Raw genomic sequence first — 26,222 nt, forward strand, 5'->3', positions numbered from 1 at the left:
ATTCTCTACTCTGTCAGAGCTTATTATCCTAACTATTGCTTGTTTGTATCTAGTTAGATTGTCAGCTCCTTGAGAGGTGAGACTGCTCTTTGCCTTTCTTCCTGTCCCCAGTGCTTAGCACAGTGCCTGGCATATAGTAGGTGCTTCATAAATGCCTGTTGTTCAAAAGATCCTGACTGTTCAATACTAGTGAAACAGACTGAGTCATTAACCCCACCCACCTACCCACCGCCCAAAAAAAATGTCTTTATGCGGCAACATGGTCTAGTGCAAAGAGGGGCTGGACTTGGCATCAGGAGCTTTTTGAATTCAAATTCCAACTTCCCATTTACTGTTTTCAGGACCATTTTTCAGTCATGGAACTTTGTTGGCATTAATTTCCTCATTTATGAAATTGGGGTAAATAATACTTGCATTACCTGTTGGGTATTATGGGAAAAGGTCTTTATAAACTTTAGAGTTACAAAATTTTACTATTTATTAAGTCGATAGAATAAAATGTTTACCTGGTTGGGAAACTGTGTCATTGGATCATAGATGCCAGGTTGGAAGGGATCTCAGGGGTCAGTCTTCTAGTCTGACTCCTTCATTTTACAGAGGAGAAAACTGAGGCCCAGGAAGGCCTTTTGTCTGTATACCCCAAATTACACAGGTAGTCAGCATCAGAGAAGGGACTTGAACCCAGGTGTTCTCATTCCAATCTGTACTGTGCTATCTTGTAGACAAAGAAATTGGTAAAAACCGGTGCCATTCACAGTGCCACAAAATAATTGTCTGACTTTTCAGTCATTCTGATTGGCCTTTTCCCTATTCGTTCCAAATGAATGGTACATAGTTTATTTGCATGACTCACCTGGCCAGTCTACAATACCCTGGGTAAACCCAAATTGTTTTCTGTGGCCACCATACAGTTTCATGCAAACAAATAGGTAAGTTCTGGGAAACTCGTATTCTTTGGCAGTATACAAAGTTTATCAAGTATATGTAGGATGAAACACATGACACATCAAATCATGGGCTGACATTAGCCTATTTCCTCCCCACCCCCAGTCTTCTGCGCTTAGGCCAGATTTCACAGCTCTTTTCTTTAAATGTGTTATAATCTTTGCACATTTTTTCCATACTATAGGAAGGGATATGTTTTTTTTTGTTTTGTTTTGTTTTTGCCATTGTCCTTTTAAAGGAAATGATCTGGATTGTTTAACTAAGCTAAGTACAAATTTTAATGTGTGAACTTCTTGTGAGAAAGACACAGCTTTGTAGTGGTGACTATTCAAACCCAGGGGTGTGTTAAATTTACTATTAGAGGAAAAAAAATAGATGAAGCTCTTCTGATGACAGTAGACATTTAGCTCTCATTGCCCATAATAGCCCCAGACTTTAGATTCACTTGCACAGGAGTCTCAAGTAGGATGCTGAAAGCACTTTTTTATATTTAAATTTTGAATTTTTCTCAATTAGATGTAAAGATATTTTTGAGTTCCAAATTTTTCTCCCACCTTCCTTTAACTACCCCCTCCCAAGGCAAGCAAGCAATTTGACATTGGTTATATATTACTATCATGTTATGCATATTTCCATATTAATCAGAACAAAAGGAAAAAAACATTAGAAAGAATAAACATGAACAGTTAAAAAAAAGCAACAACAAAAGTTGTTCAGTCTGCATTCTGACTCCATAGTTCTTTTTCTGAATGTGGAAAAGCCTTTTGGCACTGTCTTGGATCATTGTATTGCTGAGAAGAGTTAAGTCTATCACAGTTGATCATCCCACAATGTTGTTGATGCTCTATACAATGTTCTCTTGGTTCTGCTCATTTCACTCAGCATCAATTCATGTAAGTCCAAGTTTTTCTGAAATCCATCTGTTTATCTTTTCTTACAGCACAATAGTATTCCATTACATTCGTATATCACAACTTGTTCAACCATTCCCCAATTGATGGGTACTCCTTTGATTTCCAGTTCTTTGCTACCACAAAAAGCAAAAAAAGCAGCTATAAATATTTTTGTATATGTGGGTCCTTTTCCCTTTTTTATGATCTCTTTGGGATATAGACCTAGGAGTAGTATTGCTGGGTCAAAGGGTATGCACAGTTTTAAAGCCTTTTGGCTGTGGTTCCAAATTGCTCTCCAGAATGCTTGGATCAGTTCACAGCTCCACCAACAGTGCATTAGTGTTCTGATTTTCCCAAATCTCCAACATTTATCATTTTCCATTTTTGTCATATTAGCCAATTTGATTGGGGCGAGGTGGTACCTCAGAGTAGTTTTAATTTGCATTTCTCTAATCAGTAGTAATTGAGAACATTTTTCATGTGGCTATCGATAGTTTTAATTTCATCATCTGAAACCTTCCTGTTCATATCCTTTGACCATGAAAGCTCTTCTTTTTTAAAAAGAGGATAGTCAGAGGGCAGCTAGGTGGCACAATGAATAAAGTACCGGCTCTGGAATCAGGAGTACCTGAGTTCAAATCCAGCCTCAGACACTTGACACTTACTAGCTGTGTGACCCTGGGCAAGTCACTTAACCCCAATTGCCTAACCAAAAAAAAAAAAAAGTCACCCATTAATTTTAAAGTTCTCTGAAATTGTCTTTCTTGCAAATAAAATGTGGGTGTAGAAGAGAAACCCATTTTACCATATGGAAACAAGTATAGTGATTTGAAAATGTCTTGTATGTAACACAGTTTAGGCATCCTAAGTGATTAGAAGGATTTTAAACCCGAGTCGTTTATCTTGCCTGAGTCATGGCCTGATTTTTGATCACACCTTTTTCTCCAGATATACAAACTCTCAAAAGTTAAACTTAGAGAAAGGCAAAGAATGAAGTATTTGAGCTATGTAACAGATGCCTTTCCCTCCAGAAAAAATAATAAGAAATGTAGGAGTTTGAAGTATTGACTATGTTTGGTTTTTTTTTCCTATGGGAGATAGATATAACTAATATCCCAAAAGCCTTCCTTTGGACTCAATTTCTTTTTAGATCTTTGTGGCAAAAAATCCTCTCATTCCAGTTCTTCATTATTTTATGATTACTTTTGTCATGCATAATTAATACTGTTTCATTAGCTGTCTTGTTATTGTTTAGACAGTGCTTTTTGGATGTGTCACTAAGCCCTGTGTGTATTTAATAAATAATAAAATGTTAGTGTAAGCAGGGATTTTAAAGATCTTGTCTAACTTCTCCATTTTACAAACCATCTATGTTTTAATTGAAATAGTCCAAGCATCCAAAGACATTATAATTTCTAAAGCAGTCCACTAGCAATTTTCACTCTTGCACTTTTAAACTCATGTGCCAAGTTGCATGGTGTTTTCTTACTTTTTAATTGTTCTAAATGTATAGATTATTAGTCATAAGGAGATATTTTGCAATCCAACTCTGGACTTCCATTGCTGCAAAGAAGGCTCGACTTATTTATGAAAAATGATCATTGACTTGGAAATGATTATAGCAAGGTTGTATTATAATGGGTGGATAATCATAATAGCTAACATTTATATAGCACTTTTAACGTGCCAGGCATTGTGCTAAGGGCTTTACAATTATTGTCTTGTTTGATCCACACTACAACTCTGGGAGGTAGATGCTATTATTATCCTCATTTTATACATGAGGATAATGAGCCAAACAGAAATTAAGTAACTAGTTAGGGTCTCAGGCCAGATTTGAACTCAGATCTTCCTGACCCCAGCAGCTTAGCTGCTCCACTGAGCAGCCATCTACCTGTTTTTCTTTTAGTTAGCACTGATTCTTTGAGGTTCAGCCATGGGTTGGCATTGGTAATAGATTACTTGAACATTTTTCTAGAACTCCATGAAGACCGACTACAAATTATGGAAGTGTAATTGTTCTTCATATACTTTTATATCTTCTTTTTCATCTAAGTTAGTCTTTTTCTGGATCTCAACCCTTTTGGAGCATTTACGACTGCTTCTATGTCCCTTACTTTCAGAAAGGTGGGAGGTGGGACAGTTAATTAATTCCACATATGTGTGTGCTGACCTGCTAATGAGAAGAAAATTAATTGTGTCCTTTTTTCCCCCTATTCTATAGGTTGGAGATATTGTGATGGTAAAAGATGGTGAAACTTTTCCATGTGACTTAATATTTCTTTCTAGTAGTAGAGAGGATGGAACATGTTATGTTACAACAGCCAGCTTGGATGGTGAATCAAGTCATAAAGTAATGTATCCTTTCACTAAACTGGCTTCATATTGATGTTTAGCTTTGGGGACAATTAGTTCTGTTTGGGCAAACATAGAAACGAAGTTAATGAGGACAGGGCAAGTAGTAAGGACCTCGTGCTCTTTCCTTTTTTTAAAAAAAAATTCCACCCTCCAACTTCCCTTTGTTCTCCACCCCAGCCTCTCTGTAGCTTATTGCACTCAGAATAACAGATAGTATCCTAACTCATTTTAGGGTGGTGTTATGATTTGAAACAAGGCATATCAAATGGAAATATTAACCAAAAAAGTTGCGTGAATATATTGTTGGCATAAGAAGGCTTGGTTAAAATTGTGTTTCTATTTTTAGATACAGTGACTCAGATGATCATTTTAGTGGTCAGAATTAATGCCTGACTGCTACAGAATTATGTCACAAGTAACACAATATATTCTAGTTTTGCTGGCAATTGCATGCTTGCCAGTTCAGTGAGTGCTTTAATTTAAAATGCCCTGAGAAGACAAAATTGAATTAGTGTTACATTCTTGTCCTCCCTCTACACAACTGGATAGAGGCTTTGGCTATTGCTTTTAAAGCAATTGCTAATAATAAATGGATGAATAAAACAATTGTTGTTCTTCTCTGTAAATGTTTTATCATAGAAATAGGAGAGTTGAGTATGTCACGTGCTACAAAGGGTTTTATGGATGTGGCCATAGCTTAATAGACCCAAACCTTTTCTTAGCCTTTAATCACTGTAAAATTGGGTAACAAATAATAATAACAATAACAAATTAACAAGGCCAAAACACCAAAATAGTAGGCTACATTTGCAGAAATGTCCATATGTGGAAAGGGAGATTAGTTTCCTAGGTAGTCATAGCCTAAGTGAATTAACCTCTTGTTATAGGATAATATAGACAGCTGTGCTTTGAGTTACAGGAAATTTCTATGTGCCTAAGGTCTTTGCTGCAGTCAGCAGTTATAGGAGTACCTTCAAGGAAGACCTTCTGTAAAAGAGTCATGAACTTTCTCTGAAGCTTGGTGAGCTTGGAGAATTGTCTTTGTGGGCATCATCTCCCCTATCACCTCCCAAAGGGTGCCCAAGGGCAAACCTTACAGCCTGCATCAAATACTTCCCAATACTACTGTAGAAGTCGATAGCTCAGGTAGAAGAAGCAAGATGCATTTCAATGCAAGATTATTATCTAAGTTGTGTTCAGAACTGAAACTTAGAATATTTGTGCTACTTCAGGCTTTTTGGGTATAGTTGCTTTCATTTATTTTAGGTCTCCAATATCTGACAAGCCAGGAAATAGGGCAAATGACTACTCACTGTCTTTAGAAACAAGGACCACCACGTCTTTGCCTTGTGTATCCTTTAGTATCTAATACACTAAGACTTTTTTAGTGAAAATGATACACTCCTCTAACACACTTAGTTTTTTTTAAAATTTCCTTACCAAAGATGGAAGTCATCCAGGAAAAGTAGAAATGACAATTCCCTACCCACTGGGCCTTTGTAGGACTTTTCCTTCCTCATTCCATTCTAGGCCAGGAAGGTTCAGGGGCCCGTGTGTGTGCTTCAACCTGCTTTCAGCCCTTTTTGTTAACGTACACCTACTTCCCTGGGGATTTGTTCATCATTTTCATGAATAGAGCTCTGTACAATATACACCTAGATATTTTAAGCTGACTAGTTAAACATGTTGTTTTTTAAAACAATAGTAGAATCATAAAGGCATTTTGTTTCAGACCAAGTGAAAGTCAGATAGGAGGCCGATGCTGCCAGGCCGCTGATAGGTTTGGGACATCCATTATGTCCCTGTCATAGTAGTCATTTCCATTGGATTTGTTAGATAGGAAGAACATGAGTAAATGGAACAATTATCACTTAAAAGACTATACCTAGATACGGGGAATAATGCAGTTGACCCGAATGTGCATATAATAAGAACGTAGCAACTGTTTTCTGTATCTACTCATGCATGTGTTTGCATTCTATATCTAAACGGTATTTATACATTACAAGGAAATACAAGAAGCTTTCTTTTCTAGGAATAAGGATGTTAGCTCCTGTTTTTGTATTTTAATGACATCTCTGCATTTCTTTTTTAATTTATAGACCTATTACGCAGTTCAAGAAACAAAGGGATTTCAAACTGAAGAAGATATTGACAGTTTACATGCTACTGTTGAATGTGAACAACCTCAGCCTGACCTCTACAAGTAAGGAGAGTCTTGAATGTCTGTTCCTAAACCACTCCAGTCTCTCTGCCAAGAAACCCAAAAGGGGTCATGAAGGGTGTGACAGAAGAGCAGAACTCCCTCTTTCTCTCCTGGGCTTCACTTGTACATGACTAACTGCTTGTCAAGCTTCTCCACATGGATGTCCTGTCAGCAGCTCCAGCTCCATGTGTCAGAAGCAGAACTTGCTGTCTTCTCCCTTCCCCATCCTTCTAGGCTGCCCTGTTTATATGTTGGCACCACGTTTCCCAGTGCCCTGGGTTCATAATGGAGAAGGCTTTCTTTACTCTTCCCCCTCATATCTAAGCAGTTCCCAGGCCTCGTCCATGCTACCTCCGCATTTCCTTCACCCTCCTCCTCCTCCCCATTCACATGACCCTTCTCACCTGTACTGTTGTGACAGCCTTGTGAAAATCTTCCCGCTTCCGGGTTTTCCCCTCTCTAGTCTGCCTTCTACACAATAGATAAATTGTTATAAATGAAATACCAATCTGATCATGTCACCTCTCCTCAAAACCTTTCAGTGGCTCCTTGCTCTCTCTCCAAAAAACCAACCAAACAACAACAACAACAAAAAGAAAAATCTCAGTCATGCATTTTAAGGCCCTTCATAGTCTGGCTCCCCACTATCTTTGCAGCATTATTTTATATTCCTCCCCTTCACCTCCCTTGGATCCCATCCCAAATAGACTACCACCTATTCCTTAAACTTTATGTTCCTTCTGTTGCCTTGATGAAGTCCTGAAGTAGACCACCATGTTTGAATTATATTCCTGCTTCAATTTCTCCTCTCAGAGACCTTTTCTAACTTTCATACTCAGCTAAGGTGTCACCTTTCTGAAGGCTTCCTTCATTTCTCTAGCTCCCACCCCCTTGTTAGAGCTCTCTCTCCTCACTTTACCTTCCTTGTATTCTCCATGTTCATGATGTCACTGCCTCATCCCACTCCAGTTCTGGCCTCAAGCTATAGACTCTGAGAGCAGCGACTGTTATTTTTTTGTCTTTGTATATGTAGTGTTTTGTACATAGTAAGCACTGCTAGGCCAGTGTTTGGATAACAAGCACATACACAATTTATAACCAGGTCCATTGGTGTGAAGTCTTCAGAACTTCCAGTGCCTTGCTTCCTTGGCACGTCCTTTGAGAACCCATGATTATCTTGACACCAAAAGAGAAATCCGGGTACAAAAGTACTGTCAAAATGAAGGTTTTTCTTAGGGTATTTTAGTGACTTCCAGTACAACATTGTTTAAATATTAGAAACATTTTGATAGACCCAAACACATTCAGTATTGCTAGCCATATATTAAGGATGCCCACCAAAATGTAAAAAAAGTTAAGTCCTGGATAAGGGAAGAATTTAAGACCAAACAAGATATAGCAAGCATTACAAAATGTAAAACAGACCATGATTATATAAAATTTAAAAGTACAAATGCAACCAAAATTAGAAGGAAAGAAAGAAAACTGGGGGGAAATTTTTACAGCAAGTATCTCATTTATAGAGAACTGAGTCAATTCATAAGAATACAAGTCATTCCTTTTGGTCAAAGGATAGGAATAGGCAGTTTTCAGACAAAGAAATCAAAATTATCTATAGTCATATGAAAAAATATTCTAACTCACTATTGATTAGAGAAATGCAAATTAAAAGAACTCTGAGGTATCACCTCACACCTCTCAGATTGGCTAATACAACAAAAAGGAAAATGTTGGATGTTAAAGGGGAAGTGGGAAAACTGAGACGCTAATAATGCACTGTTAATGGAATTGTGAACTTATCCAGCCATTTTGGAGAACTATTTTGAATTATACCCATAGAACAATCAAACTATGCATACCCTTTGATCCAGCAATACCACTACTATGTCTGTATCCCAAAGAGATTTTTTTTAAAAGGGAAAAGGACCTATTTGTACAGCTCTTTTTTCGTGGTGGTTAAGAATTGGAAATCAAGGGAATGGCCATCAATTGGGGAATGGCCAAACAAGTTATGGTATATGATTGTGATGGAATATTATTATACTATAAGAACTGACAAGCAGGATGATTTCAGAAAAACTTGGAAAGACATACATAAACTGATGCAAAGTGAAGTGAGCAAAACCAGGAGAACATTGTATACAGTAACAGCAATATTGTACAAAGAACTATGAATGACCTAGCTATTCTCAGCAATACAGTGATCCAAGACAATCCCAAAGGACTCAGGATGTAGCATGCTATCCATCTCCAGAGAAAGAACTGATATTGTTTAATATTTTTCCTTCCTTCCTTCCTTTCATCATCTTGTACGAAATGACTAATATGGAAATGTTTTACATTTGCATTTACTATATTGGATTGCTTGCTGTTTCAGGCAGGGGAGAGGGGAAGGAGAGAACAGCGATAGAATTTGGAATTTGAAACTTTTTTAAAATGTTAAAAATTGTTTTAACGTGTAATTGGGGGGAAATAAAATGTATTTTTGTTGTCCTTTTAAATTTATAAATTCCACAATTAAAATTCATGTATTTGCAATCAATTTATAACTAAAGAAGAAAGGGAAAATAATTAAAACTAGTCATGGTTTAAGCAAGCATTGTTTTCATTTATGAAGAAATAGTGGCAATTCATATGAGGGAAATACAACCATGAAAGTATGTATTCAAGTTCTTTGATGCTTCTGTTGGTTGATTTTTCATTCATAATTTTTTATTGTCATTTCAGATTTGTTGGCCGTATACATGTTTACCAAGAGAGAAATGACCCTATTGTAAGGTAAAAGGATATATTTTATCATAAGAATATTTGACCTATTTTGGTCTGTGGAATTTTTTTAATTGTTCTTCATTAACAAGAGATTTTCTTGGTGAATAATTTTACTGGGTCATTGTAAAACGAAGAACATAGGCTTTTTTGCAGGATTACTTTCTGGTTTGTGTTAGACTGGTATTCTAATTCATATGTGGCCTCATTTTATGCTATAAAGTGTCGGAGAGAAGTTATGTGTCAATATTTGTCTGTGTTTAAAAAAAAAAAAGTACCTCCTCTGTGTGGAAAAATCTAAAAGTAAATAACTTCCCGAATATGTATTGTGTTCATTATGTGACATTTTCTCTTCTGAATTTGTCTCCTAAGAAATCTACCTTAGATGGACAAATTTCTTGGCAGGAACATAGTTTTAGGTAAAAAGTATAATGCAAGGTCTTCCCATTAGAAATAACCGTCTCAGAATTGATTTTAAAGATATATCTTGAAATAGGAAATTGAAAGTTTCTTAATTTGGTGACCTTCTTACTGGAATAAGTAGATTATTCCAGCTCTTAAAATTTAATGCGGGAAGAAACATTTATCTCTAGCTTACTTCCTAGATTTAATGGACTGCCTTGTACAAAGGCCATATCTGTAGGTTACAGTAGATAAAAAGAAGATGAATAAGCTGTTGTCAGGTTATGAAAATAAGCATACAGTGTAAATCATAGCTGATGCTTTCATTTAAGAGTCTTGGGCAGTTAAATTAATTATATAGATACTGGACTGACTGGTCCTATACACACTGGGTTTGCAAAAAGAAAAAAAAAAAAGAAGCAGCAGCAATCTGCTGAATATTTAATATAATAATCACTACATGATACTTTCCTAAGACCAATTAAATGCTAGAGAGAATAATGCTGTCAGTTTTTTGCAAAGATTTCATCTACTGTGTTTTCTGAGTCTGCTCTTTGCCTTTGCTTGTCTAACCTTTCTATTTACATTAGAAGAAAGAATGCTTGATCTTCTGGGTATTTTGTTTGCACTTTATTTCAAAATCCTTGGAGTTACTGTTAAAGAAATATTTGTCCTCTGAAACTGAGGAACTATACTTTTAAATCAGGTTTTAAAGTGTTCAATTGGGCATTAAACTAGCTTGTTTGAGAAAAATATCCTTATTTAACCAAGATACCAATGACTGTTAACCATTTTCACCTATCAGTGAAAGTAAGCTGAATGGAAAGTTATTATGGGGAAGGAGGGGGGGTGGGATGTTACTAGAGGAAAGATGACCCTCAGGATCCCCAGTCCTTGAAATTAGTTTTGTTTCTGTTTTTGTTTTTTATTTATTATTTACTTATTTTTTTTACTTTTTGCAGGGCAATGAGGGAGGGTTAAGTGACTTGCCCAGGGTCACACAGCTAGTAAGTGTCAAATGTCCGAGGCCAGATTTGAACTCATGTCTTCTTGAATCTAGGGCCGGTGCTTTATCCCCTGCACCACCTAGCTGCCCTGTTTTTGCTTCTTAAAGGAAAACCACTTGTGCATTTTAAAATGTACATTCTTACTGTGATTCTCCATTAACAAACAGTTTAGTGAATGCTTTTCAGAAAACATAAAGCCATTGCCTTTTGGATTTATAAAATTGTATTATCCCTAAGGTGAACTCCAAGCTACCATGAAGAAATATTGTCTCATGTATTCCTTTATGTTGTGAGAAGTAATTTGTGTATGACTGAGTAAATAGATTTAGGTCCATTCATACTGCCAGCGGGATGAAATTAGATGATATGTTTTCTTGCTGAAGTAAACAGAGCTTTCTCTGCTATCATTTAAAATTAGTTCGTTGTCTAGCAGTCATTGAAAGGAAATTACAAAAATACTGTTGGAGTTTTGATCCAGCTTTTTTCAAATATCCATATTATTTCAATGTCTTTTAATGTTTGAGTTTTTATATTCTGGTAAATTTAGTGGAACTGAAAGGTCTGTACTTTTTTATTAAAAAAAAAAATTACTTCCCAGATTCATAACTTATGGCACCCAAAGAGACGGGAACTATTTCTCTACCTCCTTCTCACTACCAGAAGCAAAAATAAGGAACTAACTAAAACTAGGTACTCCCAGTTAAAAGCAAAGAATGATTTTTCCTCCCTCAAATACTTTGTGTTTTTGAAGTGTTATCTTTTTCCCCATATTTTTCAGAGATTATCTTTCTATCAAACTCTTTTCATGACTAGTTTTAGGAGGAATTATTCTGAATGTGTTGCTAATATAATTTGACATAGCCTGTATTCTCACTAAATGACAAATATACTGCCTAAGAGGCTATGTTTTTAATGATTGTTGAAAAGACAAATGGAGGTTAAAACTATCTTGTAGCCCCAGGAAATGCATGTCACTTTTATTATGTATATTCCAAAGACTATCTTTTCCAGTGATCCATGTCCTGTACTCAATCCTAGCAAGATCTTGAGCTAAGAAACCTTACCTTAAAGGATTGTTTTAGGTTCAATTAAACTGAAAGCATTTTTGGGTTCACAACTCCACAGTTTACTGTCAACTAGTTATCTGTGGTAATAGGAGGACTTGAAATCATAGAAAAAAATATGTTACATTAAATAACCCCCCACTTTTCCAGCTTCCTTTGTATGCTGTCTTCCCCTATTAGATTGTAAGTTTCTTAGCAGTGCTTAGCACAGTTTCTTTTAATAAAATTGAATAAAGTCAACTAATAACATAATCCCCAAACTTCATTTTAGTTTTATGGTTTTAAACTTATCAAACCTTTGCAAGTAACAATTATCCTAATTGATAGATTTGAAAATCAGCTCTTATTTCCTCAGTTTACCATGTAATAAAGGAGTCAGTGAAATGGGGGAAAAAATTATTGAGTACTATTCCAGGAACTGTGCTAGGTTATGAGGAATATAAATAAAAATATATACAATAAGTGGGCAACTAGGTGGTGCAGTGGATAAAGCACTGGCCCTGGATTCAGGAGGACCCGAGTTCAAATCTGGCCTCAGACACTTGACACTTACTAAACTGTGTGACCCTGCTCTATAAGAACTTGTAGTGTGTTTAGAGGAACAAGACAGCATATAAGGATAACTTGCCATACTAATTTATTGTACTTATTGTTGTCATTTAGTCCTGTTAGGCAGCAATGTGAGATGAATAAGTATTATAAAGAATTGTTAGCATTTAGAATTAAATTAAAGTTAGAATGGTTAGAGTTGTTAAAGTCAGGAGCTGAAAAATGCTCGTTGGGTTTCTTGACTTTACAGTGGTGTTTGTTTATGCTATCTAGTATATTATAAAATCATAAAATGATGTCAAAATTGTAACAGCAATTTTTTTGTCCAAGGTATGCCTGTAGAGGTATTAGATGAGTGCCCCATGAGTGGTATGAGGTAATACCGCAGCAGTTCAGAAGAGGGAAGGATAAATGTGAGCTATGGTGGTCTGAGAAGGCTACCTGGGAAAGGTTGAGCTTAAGCTGGGTTTGAAAGATAAGCTGGATTCACATAGAGAGGAGGGAAGTATTCCATAGTCATAGCAGTGAGATGAGCAATGAAATGGCTATTATTTCCTGAAGTTATGATCTATAAATAGGATGATCCAGCCTTAAGTAACCTAGTTAGTCATGCTTTTAACCTAATCTCCCCAAATCTGTTTAACCTAGATCATATTCCCAGAATCACTTGGGGATTTCCATCCAGTGGTCTTTTGGTGTTGGTCTCCATTTACAATCAGCATCATGATTCCTTCCTGCCCCTCATCCCTCAACTTCCCCCCCAAAAAAAATTAAATTATGCTTATGTTGCATGTCTTGTCATAGTGGATAAGGAGCTAACTTCCAAGTCAGGAAAGCCTAGGTTCGAATCCCATTTCCAGCATGTACTGACTATTGTTCCAAGCAAGTCACAACCCCTTAGTGTATATTGGCCAACTCTCCAAGACTCTGTGTTGTCAAGAAGGTATCAGATTTGTGTTGGTAGGGGAAGTTTCCTCATCCAAGAATTCACTATGCTAGTGAAATTACAGGTCTCATTCCTCTCCCCTTCTCTGTGTACACATGTTGTCTCTCCTGATTGATAGCTTCAGAATCTGTCACAGTAAACCATTAATAAATGCTTTCGCCATAAGTATTTACAGTAATAAGTGTGTTCAGGTGGTTTTGTATGCGGGATACTGATATACAGTTACCCCTTCCACCTTGCAACTTTCCCTATCATGGTTTTGCTATATCACAGAAAGGCATAAAAAATTAAATGGGAATTTGGGGGGAGTTTTGAAGAAGCCACAGACAACACATGAAGGGCAGCAGACAATGCAGAAAAAGTTTAGAAACTCAGAAATGTATAAACTATATGTGTAGTATTGTATAATAGCAACCTGAATTTTACAGTAAACCACTATAAACACCCCATAAAAGAAAAAAAAATTAGGACTTCTTCTCTGGTATGAAGGGATGGCCTTCTAGATTTTCTAGATTGTGGGGGTATGTGGCCTTAAATCCCTGTGATGTGAAGGGATAACTGTTTGCTCAAAAGTGAAAATAAATAAACCTCATACCAGCCTTTAAATCTTTGTGCCCTGCGTCTTCTCCAGTGTCACATGCATCCTAGAGGCAAGAAGGATTAGTAGGGCAGGGTAGTGTATCTGTAACCCTACATACAGTTAAAGAGTTTTATTTTACAGTGAAACTGGACCTACTTTTATCAGCTGAACATGTCCACATAGAATCACCCCCTCATTAAAGTCAAGCCCCATCATTAAACAGATCAGTAATTTTCCTATCTGTATCTTGTCTTGTTCTACTAACTTTATCTTTATAAGCACTTAACATTTCCAATAATCCTTATCTTTGCAGGTCATTAGGATCAGAAAACCTGCTTCTTAGGGGAGCCACTCTAAAGAACACTGAGAAAATCTTTGGTAACTATTTTAATTAGTGATATATTAATGATGGCTTCTAAAATTAATATGAATACATTAAGTAAAGTTTAAAATCTTTTAATGGCACTATAAGAAGCATTATTTTTTTTACTTTGATGGACTATAGAGCTCACTAACATGATAATTATACTGCACTAAGAAAATTACTATCGATACGTCTAAACCACACTAGATCAGCCATGGGAGCTGATATGGTTGTTTTGCAGATTAAGTGCCTATATTCTTAGACTCAGAGGAGAAAGATTGTATCCATGTAAGAATTCAGTCAATAAAATTCTGCAAGGAATTTATTCTAAGATCTGTAAAAACAGCTGCAGTTTCTTGGCAGTTTACTTAGCTTCTTGGGGATATTTTTCTTGTTTCTTATTTTTGAATTAAGTGTATCATTAAAATGCCCTATAAGCATGCCTTGTTGTAATAAAGTACAACATATTTAAAAATCTGATTTTTAACTTGAAATATGTTATAGATTATTGGATTTTAAGACGGAGAAGGAAGGGGGAATTTATCTTAAAGTAATCCTGTTTGAATTGATTTGATGTGATTTTTTAAAGCTGATCTTGTAAAATTTTAAATGATTACAAAATTTCAGTTTTCATGACCATTGTAAGTAATAACAGCTATTGTTTTAAGTGAGGCATGCTTGCATTTTGATGAAATATTATTCTTTTTTAGGTGTGGCTATATATACTGGGATGGAAACTAAGATGGCATTAAATTACCAGTCAAAGTCACAAAAACGATCTGTTGTAGAAAAGTAAGTCTTCTTGTTTCTAGAATAACCAGTATAATATAGCACCTACTATGTGCCTGGCACTGTGCTAAGTTCTTTACAAATATCATCTCATTTGATCCTCATGACAGCCCTGGGAGGAAGGTGCTATTATTATCCCCATTTTACAGATGAGGAAACTTAAGGCTAACAGAGGTTAAGTGACTTGCCCCAGGTTCACCCAGCTAGTATCTGAGTCTGGATTTGAACTTAGCTCTTTCTGACTCCAGGCTCTGTGTACTGTCCACTGTACCATCCAACTGCCCCTCAATAATGCTTGTAATGCATGGAAATATAAGTGATTTAAGAGATATAGTAGAATAGCAGAGATACACAGATGATCTCATGTTTATGTAATGCCATATAAAATATGTTTCCTATGATGAGGTTTTTTAGGGAAACCATTGTCAGTGACCAATATTTTTACAAAATAAAATCTTGTTAAATCCAGTAAGAAAATTACCAGAAAAATCCATGTTTTCTGCACCTTTTCAAAGGGTGTAAATGTCCACTCTCCTGTTAATTAGTTGTCCCATTAAGTAGTTGTAATTGGAAGATAGAGGCTGTGTGGTATAATGGAAATAATGTTAGCTCCAGGGTCAGAGGCCCAAGGTTTAAATGTTGGCTCCACTATTTGGCCACCTGTGCACCCTTCACTTTTGTGAAGGAAGGGGAGAAGATTAGTGTATCAATTTTCAGAAATAGAAAAACTACATAACCTCTAAGATCTCTTTTCAGCCAACTGGTTGGCAATATATCAATAAGTCATTTTTAGTAGACTGTATTTTTAAAAGACCTATGAAGTATATTTTGTCTGCATGATTGTTAATTGACCTTTAAAAGTGATCATTTGATGTCTTCTTTACTATTGCATCAAAAGTGAAATCTGAGATTTTATTGTTTATGAACAAGAATGCTTTGTCTCCCAGATGTCTACACATGACAAATTTGTTTCCAAAATAGATACTAGAAAATCAGATTTCCTTTCAGAAGAACTGCCAAGATTTGGGTTCCTCTTCAGCATTTCTTCTCCAATGAGAGCATTTCCCAGCATAATATACACTGTTTTCAGCCTTTGTGGTGATGTTGTGGGAGAAACTGCTGAATCTTGAACTCATTACTTGACCACTTAATGTTAGGAGAAATTGATTTTAAAAGACTTTCTTAATTTGCTGGATTTTTGAATCTAAAATGTTCAGTTCAGGTTATGAGTAAGTGACCAGTTACTTAAAATTTAATGAATGTTATTCATTTTGGCTATGTGTGGGTTACCTCTATGTTCTACAAGGTCCTGCCCTTCTCTGTCATGCCAAAAATCTGAGTGCCTAGTGATAATAATAAATTTTTGGCTTCATTCATGCTTAGTAAAATTTAGCAAAAGATCAGAAGCCTTAACTGTAGTTTTCCCATGTTTTATATATCATTTGTTTATTTGTAGGAAAGGAGAATTTGTGCTTTCTCCTAGAACTAATAAACTACTACCACCTTTTTATTCTAGATCAATGAATGTATTCCTTATCGTATACCTCTGCATCCTAATCAGTAAAGCACTGATAAATACTGTCCTGAAATACGTGTGGCAGAGTGATCCATTTCGAGATGAGCCTTGGTTTAATCAAAAGACAGAAGCAGAGAGACAGAGGCACCTGGTATGGGAAATTTCACCTGAAATATTTTACTCTTTTTGTAGTATTCAGAGGTGATTTACATAACATGTTTATTAAAATGTGGAGCCCAGTGAATCCTGACCCTTGAAAGAACTGTGTCAATAAGAGCTACTCACTGTAGTAGCCATTGGATGGAAGATCTTTATGCATTTGAGAAATATTAAAATGAAAAGACACAATCATTTTCTCCCACCATTTTATTTCCTGCATGTGATGGCAAATGCATCTCCAAAAGAGGGCTCTGTGGTAACTCAACATCCATACTAGACGGGAGGAAAAGGAGAAAGCCCTTACACTAGGCTTCTGTGTCCAGAGAGATTAGTAAAAGATATTTCTTACAACTGACTGGAGAGAGGATGTGGGCTGCTGAATTCCTCCAAATCTGCATCCACATTGGTGGTAGTTTCCTCAAAAATAGTTTTCCATTTTGTATAGGGGGGAGTTCCATCTGTGACATGTTAGAGATGCACGCTTCTTTTTAAGCATTCCAGGGTGGTGGTGGGTGGAGACCAAGATGGTATTTCTTACCTACACTTCTAGATGTATGTTTTGAGACTTTTGAATGCAGTGATTGGGGGTGGGGTGGGGGTTGAGACTATGGGATAGGGAAGTCTCCTCATTTACTTGAGGTCAGCTAACAAGAGGGATGTGGAGGATTTTATCTGTGATTCCAAGTGTTATGGGGCTATTTAGGCTGAGAAATAGATTTATCCACCAAGTTGTAATTAGGGAAACAGAAGGAGTTTGATTTCCAGGTTGGAAGCAAAAGAAAGCAAGAAATAGTTAAGACTACAAAGGTTATATGGGACTGTAGCCAATTCTAAATTGCCTGGCAAATGTCAGGAGGATGGCATTCAGATGTTTTCTCTAGGGAAGATCAAAGGCCCCCTGATTGAAGGGCTCATGTTTTTGTTTTGTTTTTCTTTTCCTCTTGGGATTCTGCTTAGGAATGCTAACTCAGATTCTACTGGGGAGGGGAAGTGTGCTTCCAGTACCCAAAGATCCTAACAAAGGGAGAAAGGCCTCATAGCTATGGATAAATGTATGTGTATCTATATCTATACACACATAGACACTTTTGCAAATGGTATCAATTAATTTATTTTTTTCCTCAAAGACAGAACTTGGAATTCAAAAATAATAAGGAGCAAATGTAACCTTATAGACATGGTGAAACCATACGATTTAGAACTAGAAGGGACCTTTTAGAACCCGTGGGATTTACCTCAGTCCCTCTTACTTTACACATGAAAAATGGAGACCTGCAGAGGGTGATTGACTCGACCAACCTAGGCCATGCAAGTAGTAAGTGGCAGAGCTTAGCTTCCAGCCTAGGTCCAGTTACCCCAAATCCAACAGTCTTCTCTACCACACTGCCTCCCAGTTATGGGAAAGGTCATAGAAACCCCAGACTCGACACCACACAATGTATCGTGGCAGTCCTAGTTTGGGGGGCCCTACAACAGTGTGGATGGGAAAACGTTAAATGGGTCAGCATTAGACAGTAAATTCAGTCCCTCAGCTACTCCTGTTGCTATGCTGATGGGGATCATGTCTTAAACTATCTTGCTTAGGACAATGCAGGCAGGAGATAAATATATCCTACCGGTGATGACTGATGGTAAAATAAGTAATATTAGTTTGTGATGTGTTTGTGTGACCAAGAAGAGTTCTAGGAAAGGCTCATTATGAGGAAGGATTCCAAGACCTGGCCCTCGTGTCCTGGAGGAAGAACTTGGTCTTAAAATACTTTATTCGAATTTCTTCGAACTAACTGCAAGACAGACTTATATGTTTGAAATACTAGAACCATGTGGAACTAAATATATAAAAATCTGGCAGATTCAGAGAGGTGCCTCATAGTACTTAGTAAAGGAGTGTGGCTGGGAAGGTCTTAAATAGCGGGAAGCTTAGCTAGCTCCCCAGCATGCAGGCATTTCTCTTCTTTTTTTTTTTCTTTTTTTTTGGTGAGGCAATTGGGGTTAAGTGACTTGCCCAGGGTCACACAGCTAGTAAGTGTCAATCGTCTGAGGCCAGATTTGAACTCAGGTACTCCTGACTCCAGGGCCAGTGCTCTATCCACTGCACCACCTAGCTGCCCCTTTCTTTTCTTTTTTTTTTTAACATAACCTTTTTTTTGCTGTCTTTTGGTTTTTTACACCACCATCGTTTCCCCTAGTATCTCCTCTCTCCCTCTCCCAGATTGCCATCCAATTCTCCATCTCTTGAAGTAGCTGGAAATAAAACACCATTTTAAACAAAGATGCATTCAGATATTCAGCATTTTGTGCTTTCCTTTTACCAAAGAGATTCTGAATCTCCCAATCCTGTAACAAATAGGACCACATTTAAAGAGAAGACTCAAGTATTTAAAATATAAATCTTGCCTAACTGGATCTGTATTCCTTTGTTTTTTTGTTTTTAGTGTTTTGTTGTTGTATTTTTTCTTCTGACAGTTTAAGTTCTGGAATATATAACTCCATCCTTTTCCCCACTGGCTGCTGTTGTGTTAAAGCAGGCATATAGCTCTACCTTCTTCTCTTTGTTAGTGGAGAGTGGGAGAATTGGGAAACAGATAATGTAAACCCAGAGCTGCTGATATCGAGGAGCTCTTTTTGTCCTGTGATCCTTCCTCATCTTGGGGTTTCACATACGCTTCTTCTCATCTTTAATATCTGTGTCTCGTAGTAAATGATCCAAAGGGCCAGCCGTTCTCTCTTTTTCCTGTTTGAATCAAGATTGTGAAGTCTGTGAGATGTTAACAAGCATTCAAACTAAGAGGCGAAATAATAGAAATGAGGTGGGGGTGGCAGGGGACAGATTTGAGTAAGGGACCATGCCTGAAAGTTAAATTTAAGAGAAGTCTATTTGTGTGCATTAATTTGTAAAGTGAAAAAGCTTACATCAATAAAATTTGTATTTATTCTTTATTCTTTTTGCAGTTTCTCAAAGCTTTCACGGACTTCCTGGCTTTTATGGTACTTTTTAACTACATTATTCCAGTGTCCATGTATGTCACAGTTGAAATGCAGAAATTTCTTGGTTCCTATTTTCTCACCTGGGATGAAGATATGGTTGATGAAGAAACCGGTGAAGGACCTCTAGTTAACACCTCCGATCTAATGAAGAAATTAGGACAGGGTAGGTTAATGTGGCAAGTCTTGAGAAATTCAACTTTGGTCCACATGAATGTTTACTGCTATTGTGAATTAAATGGGAAATGTATGCACAAACATTTCAGAGATTAACTCTTTTTGTTGTTGTTGTTTCAATTTAAAATATGTGACACCATTTAGATATACCCTCTAACTGATGAAAGGACCAGAAAAAATGGCCATTTGAAGAGGTGATTATTTGCAGAATAAGAAAAAGGACAATTTTTCACATTTGTAATTTGAAGGAAAAAAAAAGTTTTGTTGGCTGGTTTGCAGAACTGTAAAATTGAAGAGTTGTCCTCATGAAGCAGTGTTTATTTCTTGGCTGTAATAGTATGAAGGAGAAGGAGAACTTAGGGAAAAAACTTGCCTTCCTTCAGGGTGCTTACACATTCTCCTCATCCCAGTATAGATAATTGCCTTAGGATCTTTGTTTCTTATGGAGGACTAGCTCTGAGGCCTCCTGCAGCCCTCCTTGTGTCAGGCCTCTCAAGCATGTGGGTTACAGCAGAGGCTATCTTTAGGGAAAGAATAGCATTCTTTATTCATTCTTTCCACGAAGAAGTTCTGAGATATATTTTTTCCAAACCTTTTCCAATCTTTGCTAAAATATTTATAGTTTGCTAAATAGTTTTCTTACACTCGAAAGAAATGATGTCCGAGAAAGTGTCTTTCTCCTCAGTTCAAGATAAATTGCTTACATGAATACAGTATGTACTTTGGTCATTGAGAACCTTAACTTTTAGCCAGAGATAGACAATCTTTAAATCCCATTATTTTGCCTTTGCTTTCTTCGTGCCTTGTCTTAGTTCACATTTATATCTATTGTATATTTTTTGTTTTCTTTTTTACATTTTTTCTACTTTTTAAAAAATTTTTTATCAAGCAATTCAATATATGTTATACATGTGCTGTTATGGGTAACATCTTCACCTTCCTCAAAAGTGTTTTGCTTTTTACTGCTCCCTCCCCCACACTTCCCTTCCCTCCTTCCCCTCTTCTCCCCCTCCCCCCCCCCCATCTCCTTCCCTCCCACCTTTTCCTCAGGGCAAAAATATATTACTATACCCACTGAGTATATATGTTATTCCCTCTTTGAGCCAATTCTGATGATAGTCGAGGTTCACTCACTCCCCACTCCTCCTTCTTCCCCTCTCCTCCATAAGCTTTTTTTCTCGTTTCGCTTTAGTTGAGCCTACCTCTCCCTAGTCCCTCTCCCCTTCCCCCTCCCCCCAGTGCATTCCTCCTATCCCTAAACCCTATTTTAAAGATGTCATCACGGGTCAGCTAGGTGGCCACGTGGACAAAGTACCAGCCCTGGACCCAGAGATCCTGAGCCCACATCTGGCCCCAGATATTAGACACCCCACTCTGCTTGTCCCACAAGAACAAAGTATATCCATTATATTTTTAATAACCTTTCGTAATAAATTTTTTTATTTCCAATATTTAGTACTGTATGGTCTTTGAAAAATAGATACAAAGAGATTCCAATCATGGTACATTGGAGAATTCACAAAGAAGAAAAACCTTATATCAGATTTTGTCAATAATAAAGGTTTCCAAGTTCCATTTATTTATAGTAGTATTCCACATTAAGTACATGTTTGCTCATATAAATAAGTTAGACTTCCTTGTTTTCTACATGACGTTTCTTATAACAAGTTCCTCTTTAAGAGGTGGCAGCTAGACTTTTGGTTCTCGACTTTAATCAGTGCAAAAAGTATTAAAGGCAACAATACAAGGGCAGTTGCCAATCTATAACCTTTGATGGGGTGACTAATAATTCTAAGACTCTAGGAAGACCCAGGTACACAAAGAGAGAAACAGGATGTCATCTTTCTAACTGAGTACAATGAGGTTAAAAATGTTTATGGGACCAGGCTTATTTTTCTATGCTAGTATGTGATAGATTCTCTGGCATATGAACTAGAAATATGTAAGCCCTCGAAACTTCAGTTGTCCACCACAGCTCTTCCTGGGTGAAGGTTTTGTGCCTTGGATTGAACACAGCTAAATGGAGCAAGCAAAACCACCCATTGAGATAATAACTGTCTTTTGCTCTAAGCAATGAGTATTGTGGGGGGGGGATCACTAAAGTAATTTCTCTCCCAGTGTTTAATCATTTACAGATCTTTACATAATTAACAGCAATGGAGAAAATGATCATTTCTCTCTTGGTGATTAAAGTTGTTGTTTGAACTGCACTAAAGTGTCATTATGCTGTCACTTAGACTGAAAGATCCCTACATGTTTAAACATGGCAGTTTAAGTGATGTGTCAGATTTCCCTTTATTTGCCTCAGTGTAGGTCTGGTAATCCCTTGGATTACCAGATACATTCATAGAATCATGAGGGTGTCAGAGCTAGGGTGGAAGAGATGTTGGAGATCATCTGGTCCAACGTCCTCATTTTACAGGTGTAAGAAACTGATAGAGTGTGTAAGATAATTGCCAGAACCTCATCAGAATCAGGGATCACATGGTCACATGATCTGTCCCTGATTGCGGGCACTGCCAGTTGTAATTGTACATTGGGTTAAGGGCGTTTCCAGAACAACTAAGTTTGGCCTTATTAATAACCTCGAGGGACAAATTGTAACGGCAGGAAGAGTGCTAGAGGTAGAGTTAAGAGAGCCAGAATTTAATTGTGCCCCAGAAACTAATGCATGCACTGCCTGGAACATAGATGCTTATAAATGTTGATTGATTGATTAAGATATTTAATCTCTTAGTTGTTCCTCTCACCTGAGATAGTAGGACTTGCATTACCTACCTGCAGGGTTGATAAAAGAACAGTACTTTGCAAACCCTTAAAGAGTTATTATAATGTTATTATTTTGCATCTGTGAACTAGTTTTAGAAAGTGGTTGTTATATTTTTATAATTCCTAGCATCACAAGATGATTAAACTTACTAACTAGTTAGGTATTTTCATTTTATTTGTTCCAAACTTAGCTTTTTAAAACTTTAGGTTGGGGTTTTTTTAATTCATAATTGAAGGAATTGCTGTATTTTGGTTAAAAATTAGTGAAAGAAAGAAAAAGCTAGTGAAACCTGTACCCCGCCCCCCCGCCATCCAATTGGTACATCTTCTCATCACCAAGGCCCCACCATAGGTTTGGGGTCTTCTCTTTCCCCAAGGCATAGCCTCTCCCTAGGTGTTAGAGTGCTTTGTGTGAGGTACACTCCTAAACTGACCCCAACCCCAGTGTTTTACAGACCTCTCTATCTCAGTGCCAACCTAGGCTGGACAAATAACTCACTGACTTTATCTTAAATTTCCCTATCAGGATCAGTTTTGATGCAGTCTCTAGATGTGGTTTTGTGGCAAGCTGGGCCTGACAGCTTCCTGCTACTCTGCCATCCCGGCTCCGCCCAATGCTTTCATTCTTTATATGCTTCGTTCATATTTTCTCAGCTTTTCTCTGTCCAAAATAAAGCATTGTGATCTTTTTAGCCCATCTTCATGTAAACACCAGTTTGTCCCCTTTTTTTCAATTAGTCTGGTAGGGGAATAGGAAGAAAGGGGGCTATGGAACGAATTTGGATTTTGCTTAGGGTGCAAGGTACCAGCACCCATTATTTACCAACTTTAGGAAGATAAAAGCATTAACAATTTTCCCCAAATTTAACCTCTTTCTAGGGAAATGCAATTTATACTGGACTTTTGTCAGAGAAATATGTTTATTTTCCAGAAAGTTTAGATTATAGTCATTTGGTCACTGCTTTGGGGAGAAATTTTAGAAACCTACCATCACAAGAGAATATTGGTAGGAGGAAAAAAATGCACTTGCTGCCATCTTCACAGTCAAAGTATTTAATTTATGGGCATCCTGTTTGGAGACTTTCCCATTTTATCTCTATTTCATTGGTGTTAGGTAAATTCCTAGTGAAGAAACCAATTCAAATTAACAACTGTTGTGCAATTTATTGTCTTTGGGAGTCTTTTGGGACACTGAGAGATTAAGTGATTGACCCTGCTCTCACATGCCAGTGTATGTCACAGGTACGGTACAGGTTTTCCTCACTCCTGGGGCCTCTCTCAAGAAGGTGAAATTCAATTCTGATACTTGATTAGCATATTTGCTGTATTCCACAGGTGGAATATATCTTCACAGATAAGACTGGAACATTGACAGAAAACAATATGGAATTCATAGAATGTTGCATTGAAGGCAATGTGTATGTGCCGCATGTCATTTGCAATGGGCAAATCCTCCCTGACTCTGGAGGCATTGACATGATCGACTCTTCTCCGGGAGTGAGTGGAAAGGTATGTTGCAACTTGAAAAAAATAGGCTTTCCTTATCAGAAGAATGAGGGTAGTGTTGCACTGTTGAGATAGGATCATTCTTAGAGAAGTCCAGCCTTTGGCAGTGTGCCATTGTTTTTTCACCCCCCCCCCCCCCCCGCCCCCACCTTAGTGTAAACTGTGCCTCAGCTTTTACTTTCTACGCTGAATGAGAGGGTGGGAATTTATTTCCTAAAATTCTAGATACTGCAGTAATTGAAAATATTTTACTTAAAATTAAATCTCTAACATTTCACAGTGGCTGTGAACAAACTAAGTAAAAGGAGGTTCTGTGGATGATTTGATTCGGGGTGACTGCTTCCCTCTCTTTTGATTTGTTGTCAATAAAGATTAGTACCTGGAATGATGGAAGTGAGGGTTAAGCTCCTGGATGTCAAAGGTATATGAAGCTCTTTAAAAATGAAAAGGACAAAAGGCTATATTGAGAGAAAAACAGCTATTAAAGCGTTAACTCTTCCTCATCCCAGTGACAGGCAGGAGGAAGAGTATATACCTTCTGCAGTCTTTGGCAGAATTAGAAAACCATCCCCCAAAGAACCTTATTACAAATTCCGCTGACCTTGTGTTCTGGGCCAGCTCATAGGCGAGGACAGTAGAGTCAGTCAGTCAGTAAGGCATTCTCTATGCTATTGGTATGTGCCAAGCACTTTACGGAGTTGGGAGTTGCAGGGGAAAAAGCAACAGCCACAGCTCTCCTGGAGCTCCTTCTAATGGAGGAGAGACCATGTCTATAAATAGGCCCATGCAAGTTATGTGCAGGGTGTAAGGTGGAAAGAAACTTCAGGAGGGAAAGGAGAAGCACCAGGGTTGGGGGGGGGGGGGGCGGTTACTTAGGAAAGATCTCCTACAGAAGGGATCTGAGTCTGCAAGGAGGCCAGAGAGCCTATGATGCTAACTTTCTTTTAACCTGTCCAAGATTGGAGAGGATTAAAGCATTCTATGATTTTGACCTAAATATAGTAATAGTCTACCAGAGCTTCACCAGCATCCATTTTAAGCCAAGCTTACCTTAAACCCACCTACCTACTTACCTATTTGACCACATCTTCTCTGTCTCCTTTCCTGGATCTTTATCATCCACGTCATGCCTGCTAACAGGGAGGGGATATGGCAGGGCTCTGTCCTGAGCCGCCATCTCTTCTACTGCCTTCCTATTTTACTTGGTGATGTCACGGTTCCATTTATCCTCTCTATGCAAATGATTCTCATTTGTACTTACCTGTTAGACATCTTAGCCTTCATATGTTTCAAACAGAACTTACTCTCTTTCTCCCTTCTTCCTTACTTAGCCATTACTATCATTCTAGAAATTCAGGTTTGCAGCCTAGACGTCATCCTTGGCGCCTCATTCTTTCATCCCCACATCCATTCACTGGTCATATCTCATTGTTTCCACTTCTGAAAGGGCACTCACAGAGTCCTCCTTTTCTCCTCTGACACTGACGTCATCCTGGCGTTGCCACTCAGCACCTCATGCTGGCACTGCCGCAGTAGCCCACGCTGCTTCAGTCCATCCTCCCCTCAGCTGGGAAATTGACCTTCCTTCTGAGCCTCTCACACCCCTCTTCAGCTCCAGTGGCTTCCTGTTGATTCCAGGATGGAATATAAAATCCTTTGTTTGGCTTGTAAAGCTCATCACAACCTGACCTCTTCCTACTTTCTGAAGTCCTTTTGTTATACCTTACTCCTCCCCTCTGTGTATTCTGTGACCCAGGAGCACTGGCCTCCTTGCTGTTCCTCAAACACAATACTCCATCTGCCTCCCACCCTAAATGTTTTCACTGCGTGAACATCATCTCTGGAATATTCTCTTTCCTCATCTCTACCTCCTGGCTTTCCTGTCTTGCTTTAAGTCTTAACTAAATCCCATCTTTTTTTTTTTTTTTTTTTGGTAGGGCAATGGGGGTTAAGTAACTTGCCCAGGGTCACACAGCTAGTAAGTGTCAAGTGTCTGAGGCCAGATTTGAACTCAGGTCCTCCTGAATCCAAGGCCAGTGCTTTATCCACTGCACCACCTAGCTGCCCCCCTAAATCCCATCTTCTGAAAGAAGCCTTTCCTGATCTTCCTTAATTTTACTGCTTTCCCTCTGAGGCTACCCCCTCTTTATCATGTCTATATCCTGTTTGTAGGTAGTTGTTTGCATGTTGTCTCTCCTGTTAATAGACTGGGAACTTCTTGAGAGTGGAAACATTCTTTGC

General features: G+C 37.7%; 1 protein-coding gene across 1 annotated transcript in view; it reads left to right on the forward strand.

The window, feature by feature from the left end:
* The window catches only part of ATP11A (ATPase phospholipid transporting 11A), a 225,275-nt gene that overhangs the window by 143,335 nt on the left and 55,718 nt on the right, over positions 1 to 26,222 (forward strand). Inside the window, 8 exon segments of the mRNA XM_043994249.1 lie at positions 4,063 to 4,191; positions 6,299 to 6,402; positions 9,130 to 9,180; positions 14,030 to 14,094; positions 14,791 to 14,872; positions 16,386 to 16,536; positions 19,497 to 19,695; positions 23,812 to 23,984. Coding sequence (XP_043850184.1) covers positions 4,063 to 4,191; positions 6,299 to 6,402; positions 9,130 to 9,180; positions 14,030 to 14,094; positions 14,791 to 14,872; positions 16,386 to 16,536; positions 19,497 to 19,695; positions 23,812 to 23,984 — 954 coding nt within the window.

The sequence above is a fragment of the Dromiciops gliroides genome, chromosome 3, assembly GCF_019393635.1.
Source record: "Dromiciops gliroides isolate mDroGli1 chromosome 3, mDroGli1.pri, whole genome shotgun sequence".
Classification (NCBI taxonomy): Eukaryota; Metazoa; Chordata; class Mammalia; order Microbiotheria; family Microbiotheriidae; genus Dromiciops; species Dromiciops gliroides.